The following is a 26,333-nucleotide window of genomic DNA, read 5'->3' on the forward strand; positions in this document are numbered from 1 at the left end:
ACAAAACTAGACTTCAAATTCCCTTATCCTATACTTTGGTATTGTTACCGCTGAATTTTAGAGTCTACAAAACCTAGCATCCTAGGCTCTGATACCAAACTGTAACGACCTACTTAGTTTACTACATAATCAATCACATTAAATGCCCTGATACCAATAACTAATGATACAACAAAGTCGACCCGAACCCGTGGGTAATGGGGACACACTTGTCACATATAGCGGACACCTAAGTAGTAGTAAATATAAATTTAATTCACCTAACCATAGAATACAATACTAGAGTTACTTACATTCCACTATATTTCTGTAGATGTATATATACAACCCTAAAAAACACCAAAATATAAAACTGGGATCTTACATAAAAAATATACTAACAATACTTCAAAAACTCACCCTTCTAGCGGGGTAGTAAAACTGCCTTTAATAGCGTAGAGCTTGGTCCGCCTGTCTGTCTGGGTTTCCTAAAATAATTTTAAGTTGGGGTGAGACACCTCTCAGTAAGGGAAATAAACTAAATACAGTTGAGTGGCAACATTAATATTTGCGTGTTATAATAAATATACAGTACATATTACATGCCTGAAAACACTGATAATATCATAACGGAATAATCATACATTTTCATAGTTATACTGAATCATACTGTAACTCAATGTTCATAAAATCATCATCTATAAATAGTAGTACTGAAATATACCCAGGATGAATAGCTAGCTGGTGTCATGTATTACCTCTCATGACGGGTTGTGCAGCCCGAAGGCGGGACCCGACAATGGCTGGCTAACCACTACCGAGTAAAAAATGTCTGTAAGTACAATGGGCCCACCACACCCTGGTGCGGACTGCTAGGTGGACGTCTACAAATCTACACTGAAAGCCATATCGACTATCCATCTCCCACCCTCTCTACTGGCAGGGGTTGTTAGCACAAGTCTGATCTAAACTGAACTATATAGCTACGGTACCGTGCTCCTGAAAACTAATCTGAACTATCATCCAGATTCTGATAACATATAGTACATGATCATATATTGTTTTAACATAAATAGATTGATAGCATTTTCTAAATTCTTTCATAATGTAATTAATCACGGCCTTGCGCTAGATACATACATAACTATGGCCTTGCGCCGGATAACATACATAATTGCAGCTTTGTGCCGGCTATCAATCACGACCTTGCGCCAAATATATCATAAATATTGAACTGAGCATATGTACTGTTTATCATATATTCTGAAACCATAGTTTCCTGTGTTATCCGTGTTATTTCTAGAAAAAAATGTAAACATGCCTTTTTTATAAATCTGACTTAACATAATACAATATATATGAAATAATATTCATGCCACAAAAACTGAATAAAATCATGAATCTGTTCTAGAATTACATTTTCTGACATTTTACACTAAAAACATATTCTTGGGTAACAGCAATAGTTTCCCAAATATACTCATACATAATACATGCATTCAAAAAATTAATCTGCTATTAAATAATAATAATTTTTATAACAAATTACTGTTTTAGTTTACTTCCTTACCTGATTACTGGAAAGCCACTAAAATAACTAGTCCTGCACCCGCAGGGTTCCTCGTTCAACACCCTGAAAACAACATTACCCTGAACAAAACTTTAGTATTTCTTCAAATGCTAGCTTTTCTACAATTGTAGGAATGCCAAATACTCAATAAAAAGCCTTACCCTGAACTTGGGTTGGAGTCCAAGTTAGCCCCACCAACGGTCTACTCCAGTAGACTTGAAGAGAACTTCCCTAGGAATAGTGTGGTGGATTCAGATCGTCGATTCGGTGAAGAACGAACCCAAAATCTTAGAGAGAAGGCAAAGGGGACGAACAAGAGAGAGAAAATATGATTTGCTTGAAAAATTTGCGCTGAAATCCGAGTTTAGGGCTATTCATACACTTGCTCTCGTCAACAAAGACATGAAGGGAGTTTGTTGACGAATGCTTATTCCTCTTCGAATAAATTCAGAGCTGAAAATAGCCCCTCGATAACTTCTCGTCAACGAGATGCGTGTCCATGTCGACGATCCCATCAAGCATGTTCGTTGATGAATGCGCTGCGTTCGTTGATGAATGCGCTGCGTTCGTCGATGAGACCCTGTTGAATTCCAGTTACAATTTATTTTTTTTTCTCCTCCTATTATTTAATTAATATAATTCATTGGGTCTCTACAGTATCAAAGCGGGGTTATAAAAAATCCTAACAAGTAGTTATATAAAGATCTAGATGGCACACCTAGGAGTAGATCCCTTTGGAGAGGGTCAATCCTCAACTAGGCCTCCTATATTTTGTGGTTTAAATTATACAATTTGGAAATAAAGGATGAGAATTTATATTCAAACAATGGATTGGAAGGCTTGGAAGGTTGTTACACATGGTGACCTAATCCCTACCAAACTTGTGGATGGAAAATAAGTCCCTAAAGATGAAAAAGAGATGAATGATTCAGATCATAAAATGCTGCAAGTTAACTCTAGTGCAATAAACGCCCTATATTGTGCACTTGATATTAATGAATTCAATAGAGTTATGGCATGTAAAAACAACAAAGGAAATTTGGGATAAACTAGAAGTAACCTACAAAGGAACCATAGATGTTAGAGATAGTAGAATAGACATACTCACAAGCGAGTATGAAGCTTTCAAGATGAACTTGGATGAAACTATAACAAAAATGTATACAAGGTTCACACATATTATAAACTCTCTCAATGCTTTAGGAAAAAATTATTCAACCTATGAGATGATCCGGAAAATACTTAGAGGACTTCCTCCAATATGGGAACCTAAAGCTACAACAATTACGAAAGGAAGAAATCTCAAAAATACATCCCTAGATGAACTCATAGGATCCCTTCTTACATATGAAATGTCTACGAATGAAAGAAGTGGAAAATATAAAGCCCAAGAATCAATTGCTTTTAAAGCTTCAAACAAAAACTCTAGTGATGAAGATGAAGATGAACTAGCCTTTATATACAAGAAACTTGCAAGAATACTAAGAAGGAAAAATAAGTTCAAAAGAAAAATCCAAAACTCAAGTTCAAATAAGGAAGAAACTAGGAAGAAAAAAACAAAAAAAAGGACTACCTACATGCTATAATTGCAAGAAAGTTGGACATCTAAAACTGGATTGTCCAAAACTTAAGCAAGATTCTAAAAGGAAAAAGAAAAAGGCAATGAAGGCCACTACATGGGATAATCTAAGTACTAGTAGTTCAGATAATGAATCAAGTGACTAAGAGGTTGCTTATACTTGCTATATGGCATGGGATGATGATGATAAAGAACAAAGCTCTTCATCTAAATCAGTTAATGAATATAGTAGTGATTCATCTAATGAATCCAACGATGAGAGCATGCCATCTTATGAAGAGTTACAAAATGAATTATTGAAAGTTCATAAGATCCTAGTCAAAGTAACTAAACAATATACTTTATTGAAAAATAAGAATGAAGGTACAATAAAGGAGTTGGAATCCCTTAAACTTGCTGAAAGAGAGAAAGATTTGAAAATCAAGAGATTAGAAAGTAAGAATGAAAAGATGATGAAAGAAATAGAAGATCTAAGATTCCAAACTTCTATGGAAATTGAGAAAGACATATATATTTCTTAAATAGAAAGTAAAATCAATAACTTGTCTCAAGAAATAGTGAAATCACAAGTGAATATTGATGGCAAGAAAGATATAGAGATTAATGATCTCAAAAGTCAAATTGAAGATAAAGAAAAGATCATTTACAATTTTATCAGAGGAAAATAAAATTTTGACAAAATGATTGGATCACAAAGAATGTCTTTAAATAAAGAAGGCATAGGATTCAATAGAATTGAAAATAAAAGGAAAAAGAATCTCTACATGGGATATCTTACAAAAGTCTCAAAAGATTATGCTAGCACCTCTTCAAATGCTTATACTCACACCACATGCTTCCTATGTAAGAAGAAGGGACATATAAAGTTTGAATGTCCATTAAAGAGAAAGGGGGTGAAAACTAAACCAGTTTGGAAAGTAAAAGAAACTTCTCTTGTTAAACTGTATGGACCCAAGAAAATATGGATACCAAGATAAAAGTCTAGTTCATAAATCAAGGACTCTATAGATGTTAGGTATTCCTTTTAGAAATTATGAAAGAAACTTAATCACATCTTCTACAAGGATATTGAACTAGTTGAAATGAAAAGATGAGTTTTAAGAAGCTTACTGATGCTTATCATATTAAAACTAATGAAAATTGTTGGCATCAATCAATGAATGAATCATATAAGGCTTAACTTAGAAAATATTAAGATTTGGAAAGCAATATTGATTTTGGGTATTCATATGAAATCAAAAGAAAAGAAAATTTGAAACATATTGAGCTTATTACATGAGTACCTTAATATAAGAAGAGAACTTGGTTTGATACACAGTAGAAAGGTTGTGTAAAGAAACATATTTAAAAAGAAAACAAAGGTTAGTCGATTGACCATAGTCCTAGTCGACTGACTGAACAAAAATTTAAAAAGAAAGCAAAGGTCAGCTAACTGACCATAAGTCCAGTTGACTGACTGAAGGAAACAAGTTTTAACAGACAACAAAGAGTCCAATCGACTGACTGACAAAAATTACATTTAAAATGAGAAATATTTGAGAATAAGAGTTACTTGAGCAACATGAGAACAATTTAAGCAAAAATATAGGTCAATGCACATGATAATGATATGCTCCATACTTATATGTTATGCTGATATGCGACATGCTTACATGATGATAGTGCCAAAGATATGAAAATGATTTGACTTATATTGATGATTTATGGCTCACTATATATTGAAAGTTTGAGCATGAAGTTATTGAGCATGATTTTGAAGCATGAATTTTGATATGATATTGATATATGAATTTAAAATAATTCTTGACCATAAATGCTAATGATGGATCACATGGATAAACTTATTTTTCTTGTGCTGCTCCTTGTACTAGACTACATATGCGTATTGATAATCTTCTTTATGTTACTAATATAAAAAAGGAGAGAAAGTTGAATTGAAAAATTGGCATCTAAATAATTTGGTATCCATGAGCAGTGCATGATGTGACATTAGCATTGGTATCTATATTAGTACCCATGAATATATCAATTGGTATTTGAGCATGACAACATAATTATATCTATGAGCATGTTATGATAATGACATGATATTGGTATTATTCTTGATATTAGTATCCATGAGCACATACATGATATAAATCAATATTTGAAGCATGAGATGATAAATTTAAAAAGCACACTTGGTATTTTCCTGAATACATAGTTCATTTCACGAATGAAAATCTGAATGTATTAAATTCAGGGGGAGTGTTATGACTTATTGCTTGTATTATGTTTTTTTTTTAATATTTTCAATTGGTATCATTAAATAAACAATTGGTATCATGAATTAATGTCAAAGAAGGAGAGATTGTTGTAAGCAAAGATAAATTAATATGCATGATGAATTTTGAGCAAATATGAACCTTCACTAAGATCTATACTTTTGCTTATGGTTGCTCATAGCCTTAGTATTTATACGTTTTTCTTGATATCTTACTCTTTTTGATTGATGTCAAAAGGGGAAGAAGTTTTGGGCAAAAATTGAGCATGAGCATGATATTGAATATGAGAGTATTTGATCTTGAACTTGGATGATGATCTTGAACTTGAATGATGTGATGAGCATGATAGTAAAAGAGTTTTTGAAATTGATCTTAATATGATTAAGTTTGTTAAGATAATGCTCATTTTAAGGGGGAGTCTTTTAAGACTCACTCAAATTTTTGCTCCTTGTTTGTCATCATCAAAAAGAGGGAGATTATTGGCCTTACAAGACTTAAAATCTTGTTTTGATGATAACAAACAAGAGAAACTTAACATATTTGGTTAAGTGATGACATTTCTGGACTCAACTATGAGAAAGCAAGGTCAAGTATTCACAAGGATCCATTGAAGTCTTAAAAATATATATATGATCAAAAGAAGCTTGAAGGCATGGATTGATAATCTATTAAAGCTTGAAGATTATAAGAGCATGGATATTAAATAGAAAGCTCAAAGTATATCAAAACTTGAAGACAATATGGAGCCAAAGCAAGCAGAGACTTAAGTGTTTATAATGTCAAAGTTTTAAGAAGTCTTTACGTAAGTACTTCATATTTGAATATCTCTTGAAATACTTTAAAACTCTTTAGGATGCCATATAGACTTAAAGACCAAATTTTTGAAAACCCTAGAAAATGCTTTTTAAAAGTCACATTTGAGTCTTTTCAAACAACAAGGATCAAAGTCTTAAAAAAGAAAGTTTTCGAAAATTTGAAAGAGTTCAGCCAACTGACCTAATTGAACTGTACTTGCTCAGCCACGGACAATTAAAACTGTTAATTAAACTGTTTAGCCAACTGAACTGAATGAATTATGTTCACTCAGCTGACTGACTGTCCCGCCGACAGACCTGAATGAACTATGTTCACTCAGCCAACTGACTGTCCAACCGACTGACCAATTTGAACTGTGTTCACTCAGCCGACTGACAATTAATTCTTAAAATTCCTAGACAAACAGAATGGTCTCAGTCGATTGTCCAGCTGATTAACCTATACAAAAACGGGTCCAGTCGAGTGACTCGGCCGACTGACCCACGGAGATTTTAAAATTTGAACTTCAATGGGAAAATTATGAAAAATTAGGTTTCAAATTCAAATGTAAGGGAATATTCCAAGTATCTAGAGAAACAAGGAAACTCACTCTAAAAACTCTATAAATACTCCTTTAACCCAATGAATTAGAGTACCAAGCATAATAATCGACATTCAAGCCTTCAAGTTGAAATCCCTTTTAAATGCTCTCTCTTGCTTATCTATTTTGCTGAGAAATTGAAGTGTTGATCATCCATCCTAATCTATTTCTACTACTGATCCTAAGAAGGATATTGGTGAAATCTGTACTTGCGCTTTAATTCTATTTCATCTTGATATTTAAATATTGAAGTATATAATGTTGAATTTGTACTAATCTGCTGTTTGTGAGAGTATTCTTGTACACAACTATTATTTTGTATTCTTGCAGTGTTTTTGATGATTCTAGGTTGTTGGATCGTTGACCAAGCATGGGTATCACTTGGAGAGGTGATTACTCTAGCCTAATGAAGGAGTGCCCAAGCATGGGGGATCGCTTGGAGAGGTATCTCTACCTGAAAAAGAGGGATTTGTAAACGGTTTTGTTCCACCTTGAAAGGAATAGGTATAGTGGAATCCTTTGGTGGTATTGACCAAAGGTGATGACGTAGGCTAGGGATAAGCCGAACCTCGTAAAAATCGTGATCTCACTCTCTCTTTCCCTTACACTTTTTAATTTTCAGCATATATTAACTGCGTGGATGATTTAAGTTTCTTAATCATAAAAACTATGTGGATTGGATTTTAAATAAACTAAAGATTAATTTGGTTTTGGGATTGTAGAAACCGAAAGGGAGTATGTTGGTTGATTAATATCTTTGCAAAAAACTCAAAGGGAGTACGTTGGTTGGTTAACACCCAAAGAAAAATTAACTATAAGTTTATATAAATTCCGAGTTAATTGGGGATTTGACTTGTGGTTTGCATTGAATCAAATTTCATTATTTACAGGGCTTACAAACATACATAGGGCTGTAAAAGCTAAAACTTGTATAAGAATTGAATCTCATATATTGGTTGAATATATTGTGGTTGATTGGTTTGGTTGATTGATTGGATAATTAATTTTTTGTTTAATTGTGTGGCTGTGGATTGAATAAAAAAGACCAAGTTTTTTTTTTTTTGTGATTGCTAAATCTACTAAAAGTTAAGAATTCATTGAAAGAATTAAAAGATTTTAAGAATTCATAAAAAGATTTAAAAGAAAAATTTTAAACCCAATTCACCCCCCCTTTTGGGACTACTCCTTGGTTTTCATTAATATCTAGTATCCATGTTTATATTTCTTTTATTGTGGTATATTATTTTTAGGAATTATTTGTTTCAGTGTTATTGTCATATTCGTTATATATTAATTTTAGGATTTCCCAAATTATCACATGTTGATTTTTAGGGTTCCATTAATTTTTAGGGTTTCCATATTAGTGCATTTTGATTTTTAGGGTTTCCATGTTATTACGTATTGATTTCCATAGTTCAATTTGTTTCCATATTATTATTGCATATTTGTTTCTATTGTTTCCATAATGCTACACAATTATTTCTTTTTAGGGTTTGATTACCTCCATATTATTGTATATTATGGTTTATGATCGGATTGATGTTGTGTAGGGTTTGTATTGTTATTAATATTATGATGTATATGTGTTATTATTCTAGTAGCATTATTATTAGTAATTATGTGCTATGATATGTATATACATATTGTTAATGCTATTACTATAGTGATATTATAAAATATTATTAGTATTATATTATTTTATTTATTTATTTTTTTCATATTATTTTAATTATTTTTGTGGGAAAACTATAAAAAAGAATCATAAAAAAAGAGAAAATTAGGGGAAAATTCAAAAAATATTTTGACTTGATTTTCATTATTTTTTTAAATTTTATTTTCATTATTTAATTGTTCAAATTTCAGGAAATATGGAAAAATGACAAAAAAAGAATTTTAAAAAATAGAAAAAATTAGGAAAAATATTTTTGAGACATGAAAATCATTTTTGTTAACTTTTCATCTCGAATAAGATTCAAAACCTCCTGAAATAGTATTTTCATACTTAGCACACCCTATGAAATTTCAAAATGCCAGGAGTGTATTTTGTAACATATTTACTCGATTTTTCGATCCCGATGATTTCAAAGGGAGGCATGAGCCCTTTGGAGTTCGGTATCCCTCGGTTTTGAGGGAATACTTATATAGTATTTTTATTATGCATTTCTTCACAATTTTTAAAATGGAGTAATTTCAAAAGCTTATTAAATTTAATTGACGAGATAATTTTTGATTGATTAGGTACCGTTCATAAGAACGAGTGTGTAGGGCGTGCTCATACATTCCTCTCGCGTAACTAAACTCCTGATCCCTACTTTGGTAATGTAGACCGATTCTACCCTTGATTGGGTAGTAATCAAGTGTTCTAATCACACTAAAAGGTTAGTGGCAACTCCATCACACCATTTTACCTGAAAATTAAACATACTTTTCATTCACCTCATTCCGTTTGGGACGTCGCGATACTTAAAAATGTCATAAGAAGTCCCATTGACATTTAATAGGTCTTCATAACTTATAGACCCCTTACATGATTTAGTAGTAGGTGAGCAAAAGTTTCCCTCACAATTAGTGAAATTGTATGCATCCTTCTAATAATTTTTTTACTTGATCTTCTTTGACACCATTGTTTATGTATATTATATCCCAGTAATAACGCTATGAGAATTCTCTATATAGATAACACCTTGCCCTTATGTCTTAACGACTCTTTGTGAAAAGTTCAGTAAGCATTGTTTTACAATTTGTTTCATTGTGTAGAACTTCTAAAAATCTCTAGTGCCTATTATAATGAACTTGATACCTATCAGGAAGATAGATTTGAAGTTGCTCTACAAAATAAATATGTTATAAATAAAATTTGATAATTTTCCAAAATGCCTCAGGAGGTCAAACCCACCCTCCATCAAGAAAGTGTTGTATCTTATCATAATTAGTAGTTGCTCGTACTTCGAGACATACTTGATTTGGACCTTTGTAGACATACTTGTATAGATACTTAGCACTTTTTATGCTATTACAAATCTTAACATTTATGTGACAATCATACTTTAATAAAAACCAATGAATATATGGTACTACCAAACCGTCGTTGATAATTATGTTGGAATGCTCATTTAAAGGGACTAGTTCAAAAGTATCTTTTTGTTTGTAAATAGGGTACGAGTCATTATCCTTGATATTTATCAGATGCAAATGGTTTTGGATAACCTCTTTTACACTTTCCATTTCTTATGCATAGTGATCGCGGATTATGATTTCCATATGATCCATGTATCATGTGCTTAAGTGCATCTGTATAATTCATATTCTTCCTCTTTGTTAGGAATTTCAACTCAAACAATCTAATCATACTCTGATCGACATTGTAACTTATCATTTTCATCCAAAATAAGATGCATATAAACATGAGGAAGACCCTGTTTCTGAAACTCAATCACATAGACATATGCAGTAACCTTTCCAAGCACCCCTTGTTAACTACATCATTTTTTTTTTTTTTCAGTTCTTCAAATTTCGATCGAAAAAGTCTTGATAGCAAATTTGGTCAATCATGTGGTTCTTGCTAGGGAAGAATTTCATTTTTCATTTTTGGCCATTTCGGATTACATGTCTTCACAATGAACAATTCTAGTTTTCCAAACTTTTGAACTACAGTCATTGCATCTTGGAATGATTGGAACATATCAGGTGGATTTCCAAAAAATGAAGCTGACAGAAATTTTTGAATATGTTAAAATAGAATATGTATTAGTAAATAGTAAGTAAATAATTATGTAGGACAACTTAAAAACATCATATGAAAAAAGAATCTTGAAGACCTTGACATATTTCTTCTTTAAGGTTATCTTAATTATTGCGTATCCATCTTAGTCTTTGCATCTCGATTTTGACATAATTGTCAACAATGTATTGCTACAATAAACACCCTCCTCGAAGTAATAATGATTGATCATTGGGTCAGATCTATAATTTTTTTTGAAGATGTTACTATTGATTCTAATGAACAATAAACACTAATAAAGTTATAGATGTGTAGAGAATGAACCTGTAACTTGTAGGCATAAAAACTCGCAAGTTGAAATTTTTCTTCAATTGACATCACAATTGTTGTGATCCCGTCCATATCTATCATATAAGAATAACAATAGATATTGTAAAGGATCATAGTAGCCCACAATATCTTGGATATTTTGAAGTTGTCTAGTTACACTTTCAACCATAATATTTCTTCCACTTAAAATCCCAACTTCTTCGCCTTAAACAATAATCATTGCCATTTGAGATGAAGTTAGAAGAATATATTGACGCTCATTTGAAAGTCACCCTTTAATAATGAGTCTACAACTTCGCACGTCATGACGATTACCAAAGCGAAAAAACATGTGTGTTGACTTTTTAAGTCCGATCCCTGTTTTGATAATGACAAACCACAAGATCTCACTTGTGTACTTACTGCATGAACGGGTTGATGTGTCTGTAAGCACAAGTGACAGATGTAGAATGGAAGCCATTAATACACTTAAAACTCACACCAACCAGTGTATTCCATGGAGTATTGAAGGAGCAGAAGACTTGAATGTCAAGATAGCGCTACCGATTCTTCTAAAACCAATTTGTGGTAGAAGGGGCGCAACAAATTCCTTTAAATGGCAACGCAGAGCCCTGCACTAAGTGTCAGGTGGACATGAGAGGCTGCACCAGTTCCAAGCAGGGGTGCCACGGGCTTGGCCCACCAAGCCAATGCGATCCTTGGGCTTTTGCCCTACTGTGGATAGGGTTGACTGTTAGCCCCTATAAAGCCAACAATCTCCCCCCTAGCAGCTACCTTGGGGCGCTCGAACCCATGACCTCGTTCTGATACCACTTTTTAGGATCGGCGCTATGGATTCTTCTAAAACAATTGGCGGTTGAAGGGGCGCAACCAATTCCTTTAAATGGTAGCGTAGAGCCCCGCACTAAGCGTCAGGTGTACATAAGGGGCTACACCAGTTCCAAGCAGGGTGCCGCGGGCTTGGCTTGCCAAGCCAATGCAATCCTTGGGTCCTTGCCCTATTGCGGACAGGGTTGACTGTTGGCCCCTATAAAGCCAACATTGAAGACTTTATTTATCTTTTGGGTTGTAATATTTATTTAGGTTTAATAGTGCATGCATGTCTCATGATTTGTATTGAAGCTCTCACAAAATGACCAAAACCTTAGATTGACCTTAGGGGGACCAACACTTTCATCAAAAACCTTTCTCATAAAAATTAAAATCATACAAAGGTTTTGAAATATCTTTAGGGTCATAAACAGGGCTAAACTTAAGAATCGCAATGACCTCGATCATCCGGCCCTGCCCTTTCCAATTAAAATTGCCTCAATTGACCGGCCAAATGATTTATAGAGCCACGGCCGACCGACCATCTTTAGGCATGAAAGCTTAGCCGACCGACCTTTATATTTGGCATATTTAGAAAGCCTTGGGCGACCGACCATCTTCTCTCTTGAAACGCTCAGCCAACCGACCATAGTACTTGGCCCAGATTCTTTAAAGACCAGCCGACCAACCTCAATGAACTAAATTGCCCAGGTCGACTGACTTAATGAATCGACAGACCGACTCTAGAGGCCAGCCGGCCGAACCAACAAAAGATTGGAAAATCGCCCGACGCCAGCCGACTAGGATCTTTCTCGATTGATCGAACCTCTCAAGTTGGCCACTTTTTTAGCTCAAAAATGTCATTAATTTGTAATTAAACAAATTAAATAATTCCCAGCGTGTCCCTTAATGGTCAAAATTTTGGAAAGTCTATATATAGCCCATTCATAAGTTTGATTAGCAACTTTGATTATCTTGAAAATCCTTTCAAATTTTTGGGCATTTATTTTTCAAAATCAAAGTTCCTCCACATTCATTTTATTACAAAATCTCTTTGGGGCAAAATTTTATACTCTCTCATACTGTCTTTATTTTTACAAAATCATTTGAGAGAGATCATCTAATTTCTCCTATTCCTTTATTTTTGAAAATCATTTGGAGAAATTAATTTTTGAGTTATTCAAAAAGGCTTAAGCAATATATTCAAGTTCATATATGTTTGCTTGAAAGCCTTTTTTATTTTATTTATTTCATATTTTTCAAAGATCAAATTCTCCCATACTCTTCTTTTGAAAAAAAATTTATTAGAGAATTATTTTTTGAAGTTATTCAAGTTAGGCTTGAGCATATATTTCATATCCATATTTATATTGCTTGAGAGTCAACTTGTATTTGATTTTATTAAAGGTCAATCATTTGAGAAAACCCTAATTTCTTCTATTCTTTGATTTGGAAAATATTTTTGGAGAAAAGTTTTGGCGATTCAAGTAAGTTTTGAGCATATTTTTATTGATAAATATTTGTTTGAAAAGCTTCTTAAGAAAGGCTAAAGGATATATTCAAAGTCATAAATTTTGCTTGGTAACATTTTAATTTTAATTTAAAGGTCATTTGCAACAAGAAAATCATTTTCCGTACTCTCATTGTTTTACATAAAAAAATTTTAGAGAGAAAAATCATACTCTAACGAGCTTCATTTTATAATCATATGAGAGTGCATATAGTTGTTCAATGTGTACAAATCTGCTTATTTTGAGAAGCATTTCTATTGTACAAAAAATTGTTTTATGAACTGGTTTGACTCAGCTTGGTGATTGAGTTAGGGAGACTCTGCCCTATAAGGAGGAACCAGTTTGGCTCAACTTGATAAATTAAGTTGGGGAGACTCCGTCCTGTAAGGATAATCAGTTTGACTTCACCTGTAAGTGAGTTAGGGAGACTCTGCCCTGTAAGGAGAAGTGTAAGTGGTGTCACTTCGCCCGGTTAAGTGAGCACATAGTGGAATCCTTGGGTGGTTGACCCAAGGCGGGGACGTAAATAATATTGGTCAAAACTCGATAACAAATCTTATGTGTGTCACTCTCTATCTCATTTAATTTCCGCACTTTAAATTATGTACGTATATGCTTGTTCATTTATTGTTATAATTATTTTACATACACACATTTAATTTAAATGAGATATGCTCCACACGTGTATGTCCGTATTCATTACTTAAATCATTTTACATGCACGGTGATATTTTGAACAGGATATAATTTGTGGTGAATGGTAAATTTAATTAGGCAAAAAGTTTCAAATACCCAATTCATCCCCCCTCTTGGGATTATACCATTCCTATTAATGTGGAAAATAGATTATGTTCATCCAGCATTTGTTGGATTCATTGAACTAATTCTCTATTTAAAAATTCACATTCATTTATCTGATTTTCAATTTCATGTTCTGTGTCATATATATATATATATACAATGACAACTAACGGGGCCTACTATTTTCACTTGAAAAAAAAATCCTCCAGTCTTCTGATATATTGCTTCTTGTGCTCAAAATGTGTAGTCCTCGATTGGTAGTCAGCAACATATATGCACATTGATGTTATTGCAAACAATTGATTAAAACATTGGACATATTTGAAAAATATTTCCCTTGGGGAGATTAGTCGGAGAATAACTCGAGCATTGGTAGTGGTGTTGGTATAAGAGACAAGACAACTTTTCTATTCCTACAACAGAACTTTGTTGTTAAAATCGTCGTACATTACAAAATCGATATGTTGTTGTTGTAGGTGCGTGTGTATGATTCATCATAACTCCCATTCTTTTATGATAATTTCTAACAAAATTGTGTGAACTTTGATGATTTCTTCCTCTATAGGTAATCAACCAACGTTGTAGTACAAATACCTTATTGTATTCAGAGTGAAAAAGATTAAATTATTCTAAAAAGTTGTTATTGATTTTTAAAAATATTAAATATACTTAACATTTTTTAATTAATAAAAATATTATTATTAGTTTATGTAGTCTTTTGATTCATTGTTTAAGGAAAAAAATAAAAATACAAACCTTTTCGATTTTCAGTGTTTGCATTACTTGGACCTAGTTCAAAATCATTTTCCATAACTTGACCATAATATGAGGAAGAAGAAGAAGAGTATGAAATATCATTGATCTCATTATGCATAGCTAATAAATGATCGATTGTCCCACCAGTTTTATAATGAATAACTGAATTAAAATGAGATCAAATACATTATAGAAGAAATGTTGTCATACATAATGAAAATACAAATGAGTAAACTGAAGAACACATTGAAAAAAAATATATATTAATGCAATTTTAATGAAATTCATGTAAAATAAATGTACCTACAATAATTCCCTCTTGTGTTTCTGTAACACCATATGATCCCTTGCAGTTTAAATGGTAGTCGAATATATTTAATAATAGTTTAATATATTATCATTAGCTTATACAGATTTTAAAACAAAAATCAAACTATATTCATATCAAGAACTGGTATGCAGATTTGTTGGAAAGAAACAAAAGCTGAAGTGAAAGAAGAAGAAGAGGGAGGAGGAGGAGGAAAAAGGAAAAAATTAATCTCTATGGAGAGGGTTGAAGTGGGATCTTGAAGGGTATTTTATGGGTATTTTAGTTGATCAGAGTGACGAATATCTAATACTGAGAAGGCGATTCTCCAAATCTGATCTAGTTTTTTGGATGCCCAAAACACCCCTATAACTGGACCAAAACTGCTACATAGCTACCCCCAGCACCCTTAATTAAATTAACATACCATTCAAGCAAAATTATCAATAACAAAAAATCAACTCAAGAGCATGGCTCATAAAAAAAAAAAAATTTCAAGAAGAACAAAATATAAACAGAAAGTGGCAACTCAAGGGCATGGTTTTAGAGTAAAAAGGGGGAATTTTGGGGTGCTCTACAAGGCTTGCTGTGGCACTAGGGCTCCAAAGTCCAACAACTCCAACCACTCTCGAGTCTCTAAACTTCTCATTATTTTTGGTTGGCTTTTTCTTCATAGAATTAAAAGGGGAAACAAGATGCAGCGTTTGGGGACACTAAAACTTCAGGCCATTTAAAAATTTTTTATCATGAAAAGAAGTAAACAGCAATATTGTATAATCAATCAATACAAGCACAAAATAAGGCTAATGGAATCATAAGAATCAACCGTGCAGCTGCTGCTGTATGCGCCAATAATTGCTTTATATAGGGGTAATAAATATGTAATTTAAGTTACCACATGGTGAAGTGGAAAATAATAAGTTCAACAAACCTGAATCTAGACTGTAAAACCAAACAACCTATTAAACGATTGTACCTGAGTGAGTAACTTGCATTGCAAGGCACATATGAACATTTTGAACCAGAATTCTAAATTTAAATAGCAAAGAGATTTCTACAATTGGATAGACGTGAATTTCTATGACAAGTAAGATTGATCAGTGGCTCACTGGGTTTCAGCATTCAGAACAGCGCTGGATCTTGCAAAATGGATGCTGCAGGATTTGCATCTGCAGATCCTCTAGACAAAGGCTGCAAAAATTATGCTTCTTCTAAAGACCAAAGTTGCAGGCAGCGACAAACTCCATATCATAATCAACATATTTATTCCAGAGTGGCCGAAACTGGTTCATTGCAATATCAAGCCATGGTTTCATATTCCCATTGAAGTGCACCACTGCAGCATTGCGAATTTCGTCCATGCCTATGCTTGGATTGTACCCAAGTCCCAGGACATGCCAAGATTTATGTAGCGGCTTTGTTGTAGAGTAAAATGTGATCAGACCAGGGGGCAAAGTTCCCAGTTTCCACAGGGTTCGATTCTCATTCTGCAACAAAATCAGCATCTCAAGTAAGCAAGAATGTGCACAAAGGCAAGCCTAAGACACAAAGGAAATCTAGACACTGACCCATAAGACAATATAGCTTTGATGACCATGCACTACTACGTCCACAATTAGAACTTAAGAATTTGCCACAAAGTGTAGGGATTCCATGCTATTTCATCAGTCCATACAAAATCTTAAAATCCTATCAGATGACTAAATGGCGATTGGAAAGCAACTAACTCAAGCATGTTTTACGAGGGCGTAAATCAACTAGTAAGCATCAGTGCATGGTGAATACATACTGGGTAACTTAAATATAGAGTTCACAAAACAATCAAATATTTACCAGAGTCTGCCAATAATGATACTGTTCTGTGCACTTCTCTCTCCTCCAAGCATCCAAATCAAAAAAGTTCATCCCATAAGCCCACCCACATGCATTTGGATTGAACTTCTCTTTGATCAAAGGGTGTGAGAAATTCATGTACTGTGCATACCGGTGGAATGACCCAAAACATGTCTCAACAGCCCCATTCACTTTCCCATCCATATCTATCTTCCATAAACCAGTCAAGTCCCTCTGAACCACCACATCATCATCCAAAAACAAAATCCTGTGCAATTTTGGGTACATTTCAGGCAAATAGAACCTCAAATGATTCAACATAGACAGATACTTGGGGTTCCTAAATTTCATGTTTGACGTATCCTTAGTTGCATTTTCAAGCTTATTCTCAAAGTAAAACCTCTGCAAGTTTGCGGACTCAAGCTGTCTTAATACCGGAACATATGAAGAATTTAAGAATTTGTAATCTTCAACTGCCTTCACTTCAATGTGAGCTCCATTATACTCCCTCATCTTGAACATAACTTGCATAGCCCCAAGATTCATTTTGTCTGTCACAACATGGAACACATGTTTCCATGGCTCTTTCGAGTTCTTCACCGCCGAATTAACCACAACTGAAGCAGCAATCACATTATCCGAGAAAATTGCATAGTGATACAGCTTGGGATCTTCAAATTCTGGTGGGGTTGGCTTCCCCTCGTCGGAGTACTTCTCTGGATTCGCAATTCGCTCCTCCATTAGCCGCATGGCAAGACAATGCAAGCTCTTCGGAATTGACTTTGCTGCGATCAAACTAGAGAACGCCCCTTGCTTCTTCGCCTTCGTCAATTGCTCATTAACAGCGAATATCGTATCTTTAAGCTTCTGAATCTTTAGCTGATTATCGAATGATTCCTTTGCTTCAGCAATCACTTGCCTAGTCACCTTGATCCGCTCCTTCACTTCCTTCTCAAATTGTCGCAGCATTGATTCATCGATGGAGGGTGCATCAGACTCAAAAAGAGCACGATAAGATGGTTTCGCAATCAGATCGGTGTAGTTTCGTGAGAGATCAGCAAAAACCCTCAGAAGCTTCGAGTTCTCGAGCTTGAGCTTGCGCGCATACGAAGCGTAAGCGAGAGCAAGGGACCGGTGATCGTCGGCTTGCTTCCGGATCTGATCGAGACGCGGCTTCAGCGGATCCGATTTGAGGGCGAGCACGGATCTTCTCACGGATCCACTAACGTATGGACCGGATATAAAACCCTAATTCAAGTAAAGAAAACCATAAAAATTCAGATACTATGTTAGAGAAACAGATGCAGATAGAAATTAGGGAGAACGAGAGAACAGAAACCTGCATTTAAATTTTTTTTAAAAAAATTATGGAAAATGAAAAAAAAAATGCGCTGACATTTGGATCTAGAGGGCAAGACTCAGATTCCAATTCGAACGATAAAATGCAGGCTCAGATAAATGCATTAAAATTTGGATCAAGAGAAGGGGAGAGTGCTTACGAGAGCAAGATCAGAGGGGTCGGAGTGAGAAGTGAAGAGGAGAGAAAGAGTGAAAAAGCCGAAGACAGCAACAGCAATGGCGGAGGCAAGGAGTCTGAAGGAGAAGCAGGAGACTCGAATGGGTCCAATACCGTTTCTCTCAGGGACCGCCGTGCGAGAGCTTCGATTCACCATTTTCGCCAGCTAATGAGAGAGAGAGAGAGAGAGAGAGAGTCTCCGTCTCTCACAGTGCTTGGATTGCAGAGTGGGGAGTGGAGGAGTGGTCTCTTGATGGAGAAGTCGGAATGCGTGTGACGGTGGCGGTGATCCCCGATGTTAGTTACAGTCAGCGCCTAGGTCCCACAATCATAAATGGATCATCACCAAGAGCCGCGTTCTTTGTGGATGCCAGACTGTGTTTGGTTGGTTAGAAAGAAAGAAAGGCCAAAAAAGAAAAACAACGCAAGAGTAAAATAATAATAATTCCTTAGTCTTGCGTTTTAACATATTTAAAATGCCTTTATAATTATTTATAAATATTTTAAAAATTTTTTTATAATTACTTGTAAATATTTTTAAAAATTTCAACAATTATTCAAAAATATTTTAAAAAATAACTCCTAACTATTTATAATTACCCAAAACAATATTATTCTTCAAATATAGTTACTTATTATTTTAAATTTTATTTATTGATTAATTTATTTTGTTAACATTATCATTCAAAAATAGTGTAGCACACACCATTAATAGTAATAACAATAATAATAATAATAATAATAATAAAATATTATTTTGGTCAACGGCATGTTTGAAAAGAAGTTCAGTAAAATCATGGAAGCTTGTGTAGATAATGTGCAAGTAAAGAGAAAGGAAGTCAATGACCACTCTAAAGACCTCAAAAGCAACCTTCGCAGTGTTACTTTTGATGTAGAATCCGGAAAATTTCTCAACTTTATGGTTACCCAGAGAGAAATTAAGGCGAATCTTGAAAAGATTCAAGCTTTTCATCTTAAGTAGAAGTATATTCATCATCATCAAAACTTTCCTCTTCTTGATCATTTGCCATGAGACAAAAGTGAGTCACTTCCTTTTCTACTTCATCTTCGGTGGAGAGTCCATTGAATTTGTCCCACATTGTAGCATTCATAGCATTGTTTTTCTTGTTCTCTCCTTGTTGATAATTTCCTTTGTTCTTGTTCAAGGGACAATTTGCTATCTTGTGCCCAATCTTTTTGCAATTATAGCATTTCATGCTATCACCTTTGCTTGCTTCTCCTCTTCTGATTTGTTTGCCAAACTTTTGTCTTTTTGTCAAATTTTTTTTGAACTTCCTTGTGAGTCTACATCGTCTTCACTATCTTCATCATCATCCTCAATTATTTCTTTTTGAGTTGATGATTTCAAGGCAATTCTCATTTCCTTCTTTGGCTTTTCCAGTTCTACCTTGGTGAGATCTTTAACTTCTTCAATGGTTGTTGATTTTGCATGCCATGACTCAGGTAGAGATCAAAGAACCTTTTGCACATTATATTTCATCGAATAAACCCTACGAAGTACTTTTAATTCATTTATGATGTGAGTAAAACATATATGTGATTGTCTTACCTTCATCAATTTTAAACATCTCATACTATTTTACTAACATATATATAACGACCTGCCTATTTTTCCATATCTATATATATATATATATCCCATATAATAACATACATAATAATCTTGCTAAGCTGCCATAGTCGTTGTGGCAACCTACTTAATTTTCACATTTTTTTTAAAAAAATATAATAAAATCAATATCACCGATCTCAGCAGATCATAATCAACTTGGACCCATGGGTACCAGGGATACATTAGAAATACATCATGGGAGCCTATGCAGTAGGTAACGTAAATCACAAACACCTCATTATACTATACATCACAATACCAGAGTTACTACAATCACTGTATATATATATATATATATATATATATATATATATATGTACACGATACACAACCAAAAAGATATCTAGGGCCATCCCACAAAATACATCTGACCCTATCAAAACACTTACCCTTCTGAAAGAGCAGATCTACTGTACTAGATCAGCGGGGCTTTACTCGCTCTCCTACTAGGGGCTCTTGAAAAGTTTATAAAATTTTGGGATAAGACACCTCTCAGTAAGGGAAATAAACTAATACTAGTGTGTGACAACATGAGTATTCTGTGTTATACATATACCATATAGAACATATTTAGTAACTGTTTTGTCAAATCTAGGAAAACATATATATCATCAAAACATGACAAAACATACTGCATTTTCATAAACATATTTCATCTCATAAAATATAATACAAAAACATTCCTAATAGGTTAGCTGGTTGTTGTCATGTATTACCCCCACATGACTGGGTTGTATGGCTCAAAGGCGGGACTTGACAATGGTTGGCCGACCACTGCCAAGTCAAAAGTACAGTCTGTAAGTCTGATGGGTCTGCCTGACCTGGTCTGTACACTAGGGGTGCTCACACACTTCTTAAAAATCACATCGACCATCCAATCTCACACCACTCCGTACAGCGGCATTAACACAAATATCATGATCATGATGACCATGGATACATAGCAACAGTATCGTGCAAGTGCTAGCCTAGACCAAGCAAACCAAGTTCTGATACCATATAACATATATTGAAATTGTGATACATGGATATTTCATATCATTAATTTTCAAATCAATTATATCATTTTGCATATATACGTATATCATAAAAATCATTGGCCCGTAAGCTGGTATTACACATTTTACCATAGCTCGGCTTGTACGCCAGCAAATCATAGCACAACCCGTACGCTAGCAAATCACATCCATAGCTCGGCCGTACACCGGCAAATCATATCATAGCACAACCCATACGCAGAAAAATCACATCCATAGTATGGCTTGTATGTCGGCAAAATATATCCATAACTCAGCCTGTACGCCAGCAAATCATACACATAGCATGACCCGTACGCCGAAAAAATATATAAAAATCTCGGCCCGTACGCCAATTTTCCATTATAAAAATCTGTATTATAATCACATTCCCAGAAAACAGTATTTCATAACAATTTTTACTCATGCCACACTAACAAGTTTTTCATATATTCAACATACCATCATTTTCAACAGTGTTTTCTCAAATATAAATCATATATATGAACATATTTACTTCCCTGAAATCAAATGCTATATATATATATATACATTTTCTTAAAAAGAACTAGTTTAGTTTATCCCCTTACCTGATTCTTGAAAAGCGCCTAAGAAAATTTGTCCCGCACCCGTAGGGTTCCCTGTCCAATACCTTGAAAACAACATTCCCCAAAACTAAAGCTCAGCATTTCTACGCGTACTACGCTTTCAACAATTGTCAAAAATCCAAATATTGAGTAGAAAGTCTTACCCTGGATTTGGGATGGTTTCCAACTCAGCCCCACCGACGATCTACTCCGGCAGACTATTCGGCCCGAAATCGAAGAGAGAAGGAAGAGGAACCAAAGGGTAAAGGAGAGAGAAATTCTGCGCAAGAAATTTCGGCCAAAAATGAATTTTAGACCTATTTAAACTATGGCCTTCGTCGACGAGCCATGTCACCTCGTCGACGAGGTCAAGAGAAAATTCGTCGACGAACTCTTCCCTTCGTCGATGAAATTCAGAAACCCTATAGTCATCCCCTCAGTATTTCTTTGTCGACAAGCCACATCACTTCGTCGATGAGTCTTGTAGAAAGTTCATTGATGAACTCCAACCCTCACCGATGAGCTCCTATTATACCCTCGTCGACGAGTCCCCTGTATTTGTCGACGAGGAGCTAAAAAATTCCTCGGGATTTATCCTTTCCAAAATGCAATGTCGTCGACTACCACATTCTATTTCCAGTTTCCATTTCCCTTTCTTTTATTATTTAAATATCATTATTCTTTGGGTCGTTACATTTTCCTCTCCTTATAAAATTTCGTCATCGAAATTTACTATTCACATAACTCGTCATCCTTTACAAGAAAAGAGTCTACTTTTTTTATTACTTACCCTCACTTATGGCGGAGGAATACCGTGGTTACATTCTGAGTCCTGGGAGATTACACATACAAAAGAAAAATTCTCCCAAAACTAAAATGCTACACTAATTAAACCATTACATGTACCTACAAAAGAAATACTACCTAACTACTTACATTTTATCCAATCAAACTTCTTGGAATAAATACGGATACCTCTCCTTCATCTGCTCCTTGGATTCCCAAGAAGCCTCTTCAATTGTATGATTCCTCCACAAAACTTTTACCTGAGGAATCTTCTTATTACGTAACTCTTGTACCTTCCTATCTAGGATCTGTATTGGTACCTCCTCATACACCAATGAATCATTAAGCTCTAATTCATCATAACTGATGATGTGAGAAAGATTTGAGATGTATTTCCTCAACATAGCAATATAGAATACGTCGTGGATCCTGGACAACACAAGTGGTAAAGCTAGCCTGTAAGCTACCGATCTCACTTTATCTAGAATCTCAAATGGACCGATAAACCTAGGACTAAGTTTACCCTTCTTCCCAAATGCATAACCCCTTTCATCGAAGCTATCTTAAAAACACATGATTACCCACATCAAATTCCAGATTCCTATGGCGATTATCAGCATAACTTTTCTGTCGGCTCTAAGCTGCACTGATCCTATCCCTGATAAGCTGAACTTTATCACGTGCTTGCTGTAAAAGCTCTGGCCCCACTACTCGCCGCTCACCCACTTCATCCCAAAATAAAGGAGAACGACATCTCCGACCGTATAAAGCCTCAAACGATGCCATGCGAATGCTGGACTGATAACTCTTATTATACACGAACTTTACTAGTGGCATGAACTGAGTCCAACTACCCCCAAAATCATATACGCATGCACGGAGCATATCCTCTAATGTTTGTAATGTCCTCTCAGTCTGCCCATCTGATTGCGGCTGGAATGCCATGCTAAACGATAACTAAGACCCTAGAGCTTCCTATAGACTCTTCCAAAATCGTGACATAAAACGCAGGTCTTGATTTGACACAATCGATACTGGCACCCCATGAGAACGAACTATCTTCTGAATGTAGATCTCCGCTAAATGGTTGAGGGAGTAACTGATCTTGATAGGTATAAAGTGGGCGGTCTTAGTAAAACGGTCAACAATCACCTAGATGGCATTCTGGCCATGTAATGTCGTTGGCCATGTAATCACCACGTCACTTGCCGTCTCAGCCTCAGTCGGCGTAAGAGTAACACCCTAGCTGGAGTCGTATTCCTCTGTTGGCCCCCACGTGGCACCTGATAACCTCCCCGGTATGGTCTGGGAGCTGTATTTGCATCTGGTGGGGTAGGGTAGTCTCGCACCATATGCCTCGATCTACTACAGCGATAACACACCACACCACCAGCTCGACACTCTCCCTAGTGCCTAATACCACAAGTCTAACAGACTGGAGGACCCTGCCCTGCCTGCACCTCGCATCGTCCCATCTCCTGGCTCCGACCTCTACCATAGTTTCCTATCCTCCACTGACCCAGTTTACGACCTTGCTGGTAGCCGATAGATGCAGATCTCTTCCTCTGTCCCTGTTTCTCTGTATCAAGTCGCTTACCAATCTCTGCCAAGACTGCCTTGTCAACTAACTAAGCAAAGTCCTGGATCCGAAGCACCACCACCTGTTTAAATATGCTCCGCCTTTAGCCTCTCTCAAGCTGCCTTGTCTTCTTTACTTAATCAAGAACAATATACAGGGCGAAACGAGAGAGCTCGATGAAACGTGCTGCATACTGCTGGATGGATAGCTGTCCCCGCTTCAAACTCAGGAACTCTTCTACCTTAGCCTTCCTGACAGTAGCTGGAAAATACCTATCAAAGAACAATTCTTTAAACTGGTCCCATATCATGGCTATTGGAGTGACCCTCTGCTGCTCCAATAGTCTCACCACAATTCACCACCTCTCAGCCTCTCTTGTCAGTCTATAGGTGGCAAAGAGGACCCTCTGTTCCTCAGTACACTGCAACACGGACAAAACCTTCTTAGTCTCCTGCATCCAGTTCTCGGCGGCTGCAGGATCAATCCCACTTGAAAATGTTAGAGGATTCATCTTCCTAAACTTTTCTATAGTGCACCCATGGCCTGCAGATGGACCACTCTACTCCCTCGAGCTTCTAGAGATCTTAGCCATAACCTGCTGAGCCACGCTACATAATACCGCATCAAAATCGGTTCCAGCTGCACTTGATGGTCCTGCTCCCTCACCGCCACTTGCATGGGCACTACTTCCTCTTGGATCCATCCTGGAAACAACAAACACAACTTAGAAATTCTATCCTTATAATTTACCGACCTCTCCTCACCACTTATCTCAACATTTCTAACTCATTTCTAATTCCCAATCCTACATTCTAGGAACATAACTCGACAATAGCTTACTATGATTTTCTTGAAATCGTCACCCTTGGAAAAACACAGAAACTACCACGGAAGTCCTGCCTCTAGACTATAGAACAAAACCTTAAATCATTTCCTAAACTCTGGTATTATTTCTGTTGCATTCTAAAGTTTACATAACCTAGCAACCTAGGCTCTGATACCAAACTTTGGCAACCTGCTTAATTTCTATATTTTTTTTAAATATAATAAAATCAATATCACCAATTTCAGTAAATCATAATCCACTTGCAAGTGCTAGCCTAGACCAAGCCAACCAAGTTCTGATACCATATAACATATATTAAAACTGTGATACATGGATATTTCATATCATTAATTTTCAAATCAATCATATCATTTTGCATATATACGTATATCATGAAAATCATCGGCCTGTACGCTGGTATTACACATTTTACCATAGCTCGGCCTGTATGCCAACAAATCATAGCACAACCCGTACACTGGCAAATCACATCCATAGCTCGGCTGTACACCGGTAAATCATATCATAGCATAACCCATACGCTGGAAAATCACATCCATAGTACGACCTGTACGTTGGCAAAATATATCCATAACTCAGCCTGTACGCCAGCAAATCATACACATAGCACGACCCGTACGCCGAAAAAACATATAAAAATCTCGGCCCGTACGCCGGTTTTCCACTATAAAAATCTGTATTATAATCACATTCCCAGAAAACAGTATTTCATAACAATTTTTACTTATGTCACACTAACAAGTTTTTCATATATTCAACATACCATCATTTTCAACAGTGTTTTCTCAATTATAAATCATATATATGAACATATTTACTTCCCTGAAATCAAATGCTATATATATATACATTTTCTTAAAAAGAACTAGTTTAGTTTATCCCCTTACCTGATTCTTGAAAAGCGCCTAAGAAAATCTGTCCTACACCCGCAGGGTTCCCTGTTCAACACCTTGAAAACAACATTCCCAAAAACTAAAGCTCAGTATTTCTACGCATACTACGCTTTCTACAATTGTCAAAAATCCAAATATTGAGTAGAAAGTCTTACTCTGGATTTGGGATGGTTTCCAACTCAGGTCCATCGATGATCTACTCTGGCAGACTTGCAGAGAACTTTTCCAGGAGCGTCGTGGTGGCTTTAGATCCTCGAATCGGCGAAAATTCGGCCCAAAATCAAAGAGAGAAGGAAGAGGAACCAAAGGGTAAGGGAGAGAGAAATTCTGCGCAGGAAATTTTAGCCAAAAATGAATTTTAGACCTATTTAAACTATGGCTTTCGTCGACGAGCCATGTCACCTCGTCGACGAGGTCAAGAGAAAATTCGTTGACGAACTCTTCCCTTCGTCGATGAAATTCAGAAACCCCAAAGTCATCCCCTCGGTATTTCTTTGTCGACGAGCCACATCACCTCATCGATGAGTCTTGTAGAAAGTTCATTGACGAACTCCAACCCTCGCCGATGAGCTCCTATTATACCCTCGTCGACGAGTCCCCTGTATTTGTTGATGAGGAG

General features: G+C 35.5%; 1 protein-coding gene and 1 pseudogene across 1 annotated transcript; one reads left to right on the top strand and one right to left on the bottom strand.

Moving 5' to 3' along the window:
* Positions 1–15,868: 15,868 nt before the first annotated feature.
* LOC131155453 (galacturonosyltransferase 8) lies at positions 15,869–18,761 on the bottom strand. The gene is made up of 3 exons (XM_058108606.1): positions 18,357–18,761; positions 16,858–18,105; positions 15,869–16,511 (listed from the first exon to the last, which is right to left on the bottom strand). The coding sequence occupies exons 1-3, from the start codon at positions 18,528–18,530 to the stop codon at positions 16,236–16,238; spliced, it is 1,698 nt and encodes a 565-aa protein (XP_057964589.1). The 5' UTR covers positions 18,531–18,761; the 3' UTR covers positions 15,869–16,235.
* Positions 18,641–26,333, top strand: part of LOC131155998 (uncharacterized) — a 32,730-nt pseudogene continuing 25,037 nt past the window's right edge.

The sequence above is a fragment of the Malania oleifera genome, chromosome 5 (assembly GCF_029873635.1).
Source record: "Malania oleifera isolate guangnan ecotype guangnan chromosome 5, ASM2987363v1, whole genome shotgun sequence".
Classification (NCBI taxonomy): domain Eukaryota; kingdom Viridiplantae; phylum Streptophyta; class Magnoliopsida; order Santalales; family Ximeniaceae; genus Malania; species Malania oleifera.

Bases quoted from the DNA above. Each gene is read 5' to 3' on its own strand.
- LOC131155453 (XM_058108606.1), bottom strand. From the start codon at position 18,530: ATGGTGAATCGAAGCTCTCGCACGGCGGTCCCTGAGAGAAACGGTATT. The intron at 18,106-18,356 runs GTAAGCACTCTC...TACTTGAATTAG, and splicing joins ACCCCTCTGATCTTGCTCTC to GGTTTTATATCCGGTCCATA. The intron at 16,512-16,857 runs GTAAATATTTGA...ATTTTGTTGCAG, and splicing joins ATCATTATTGGCAGACTCTG to AATGAGAATCGAACCCTGTG.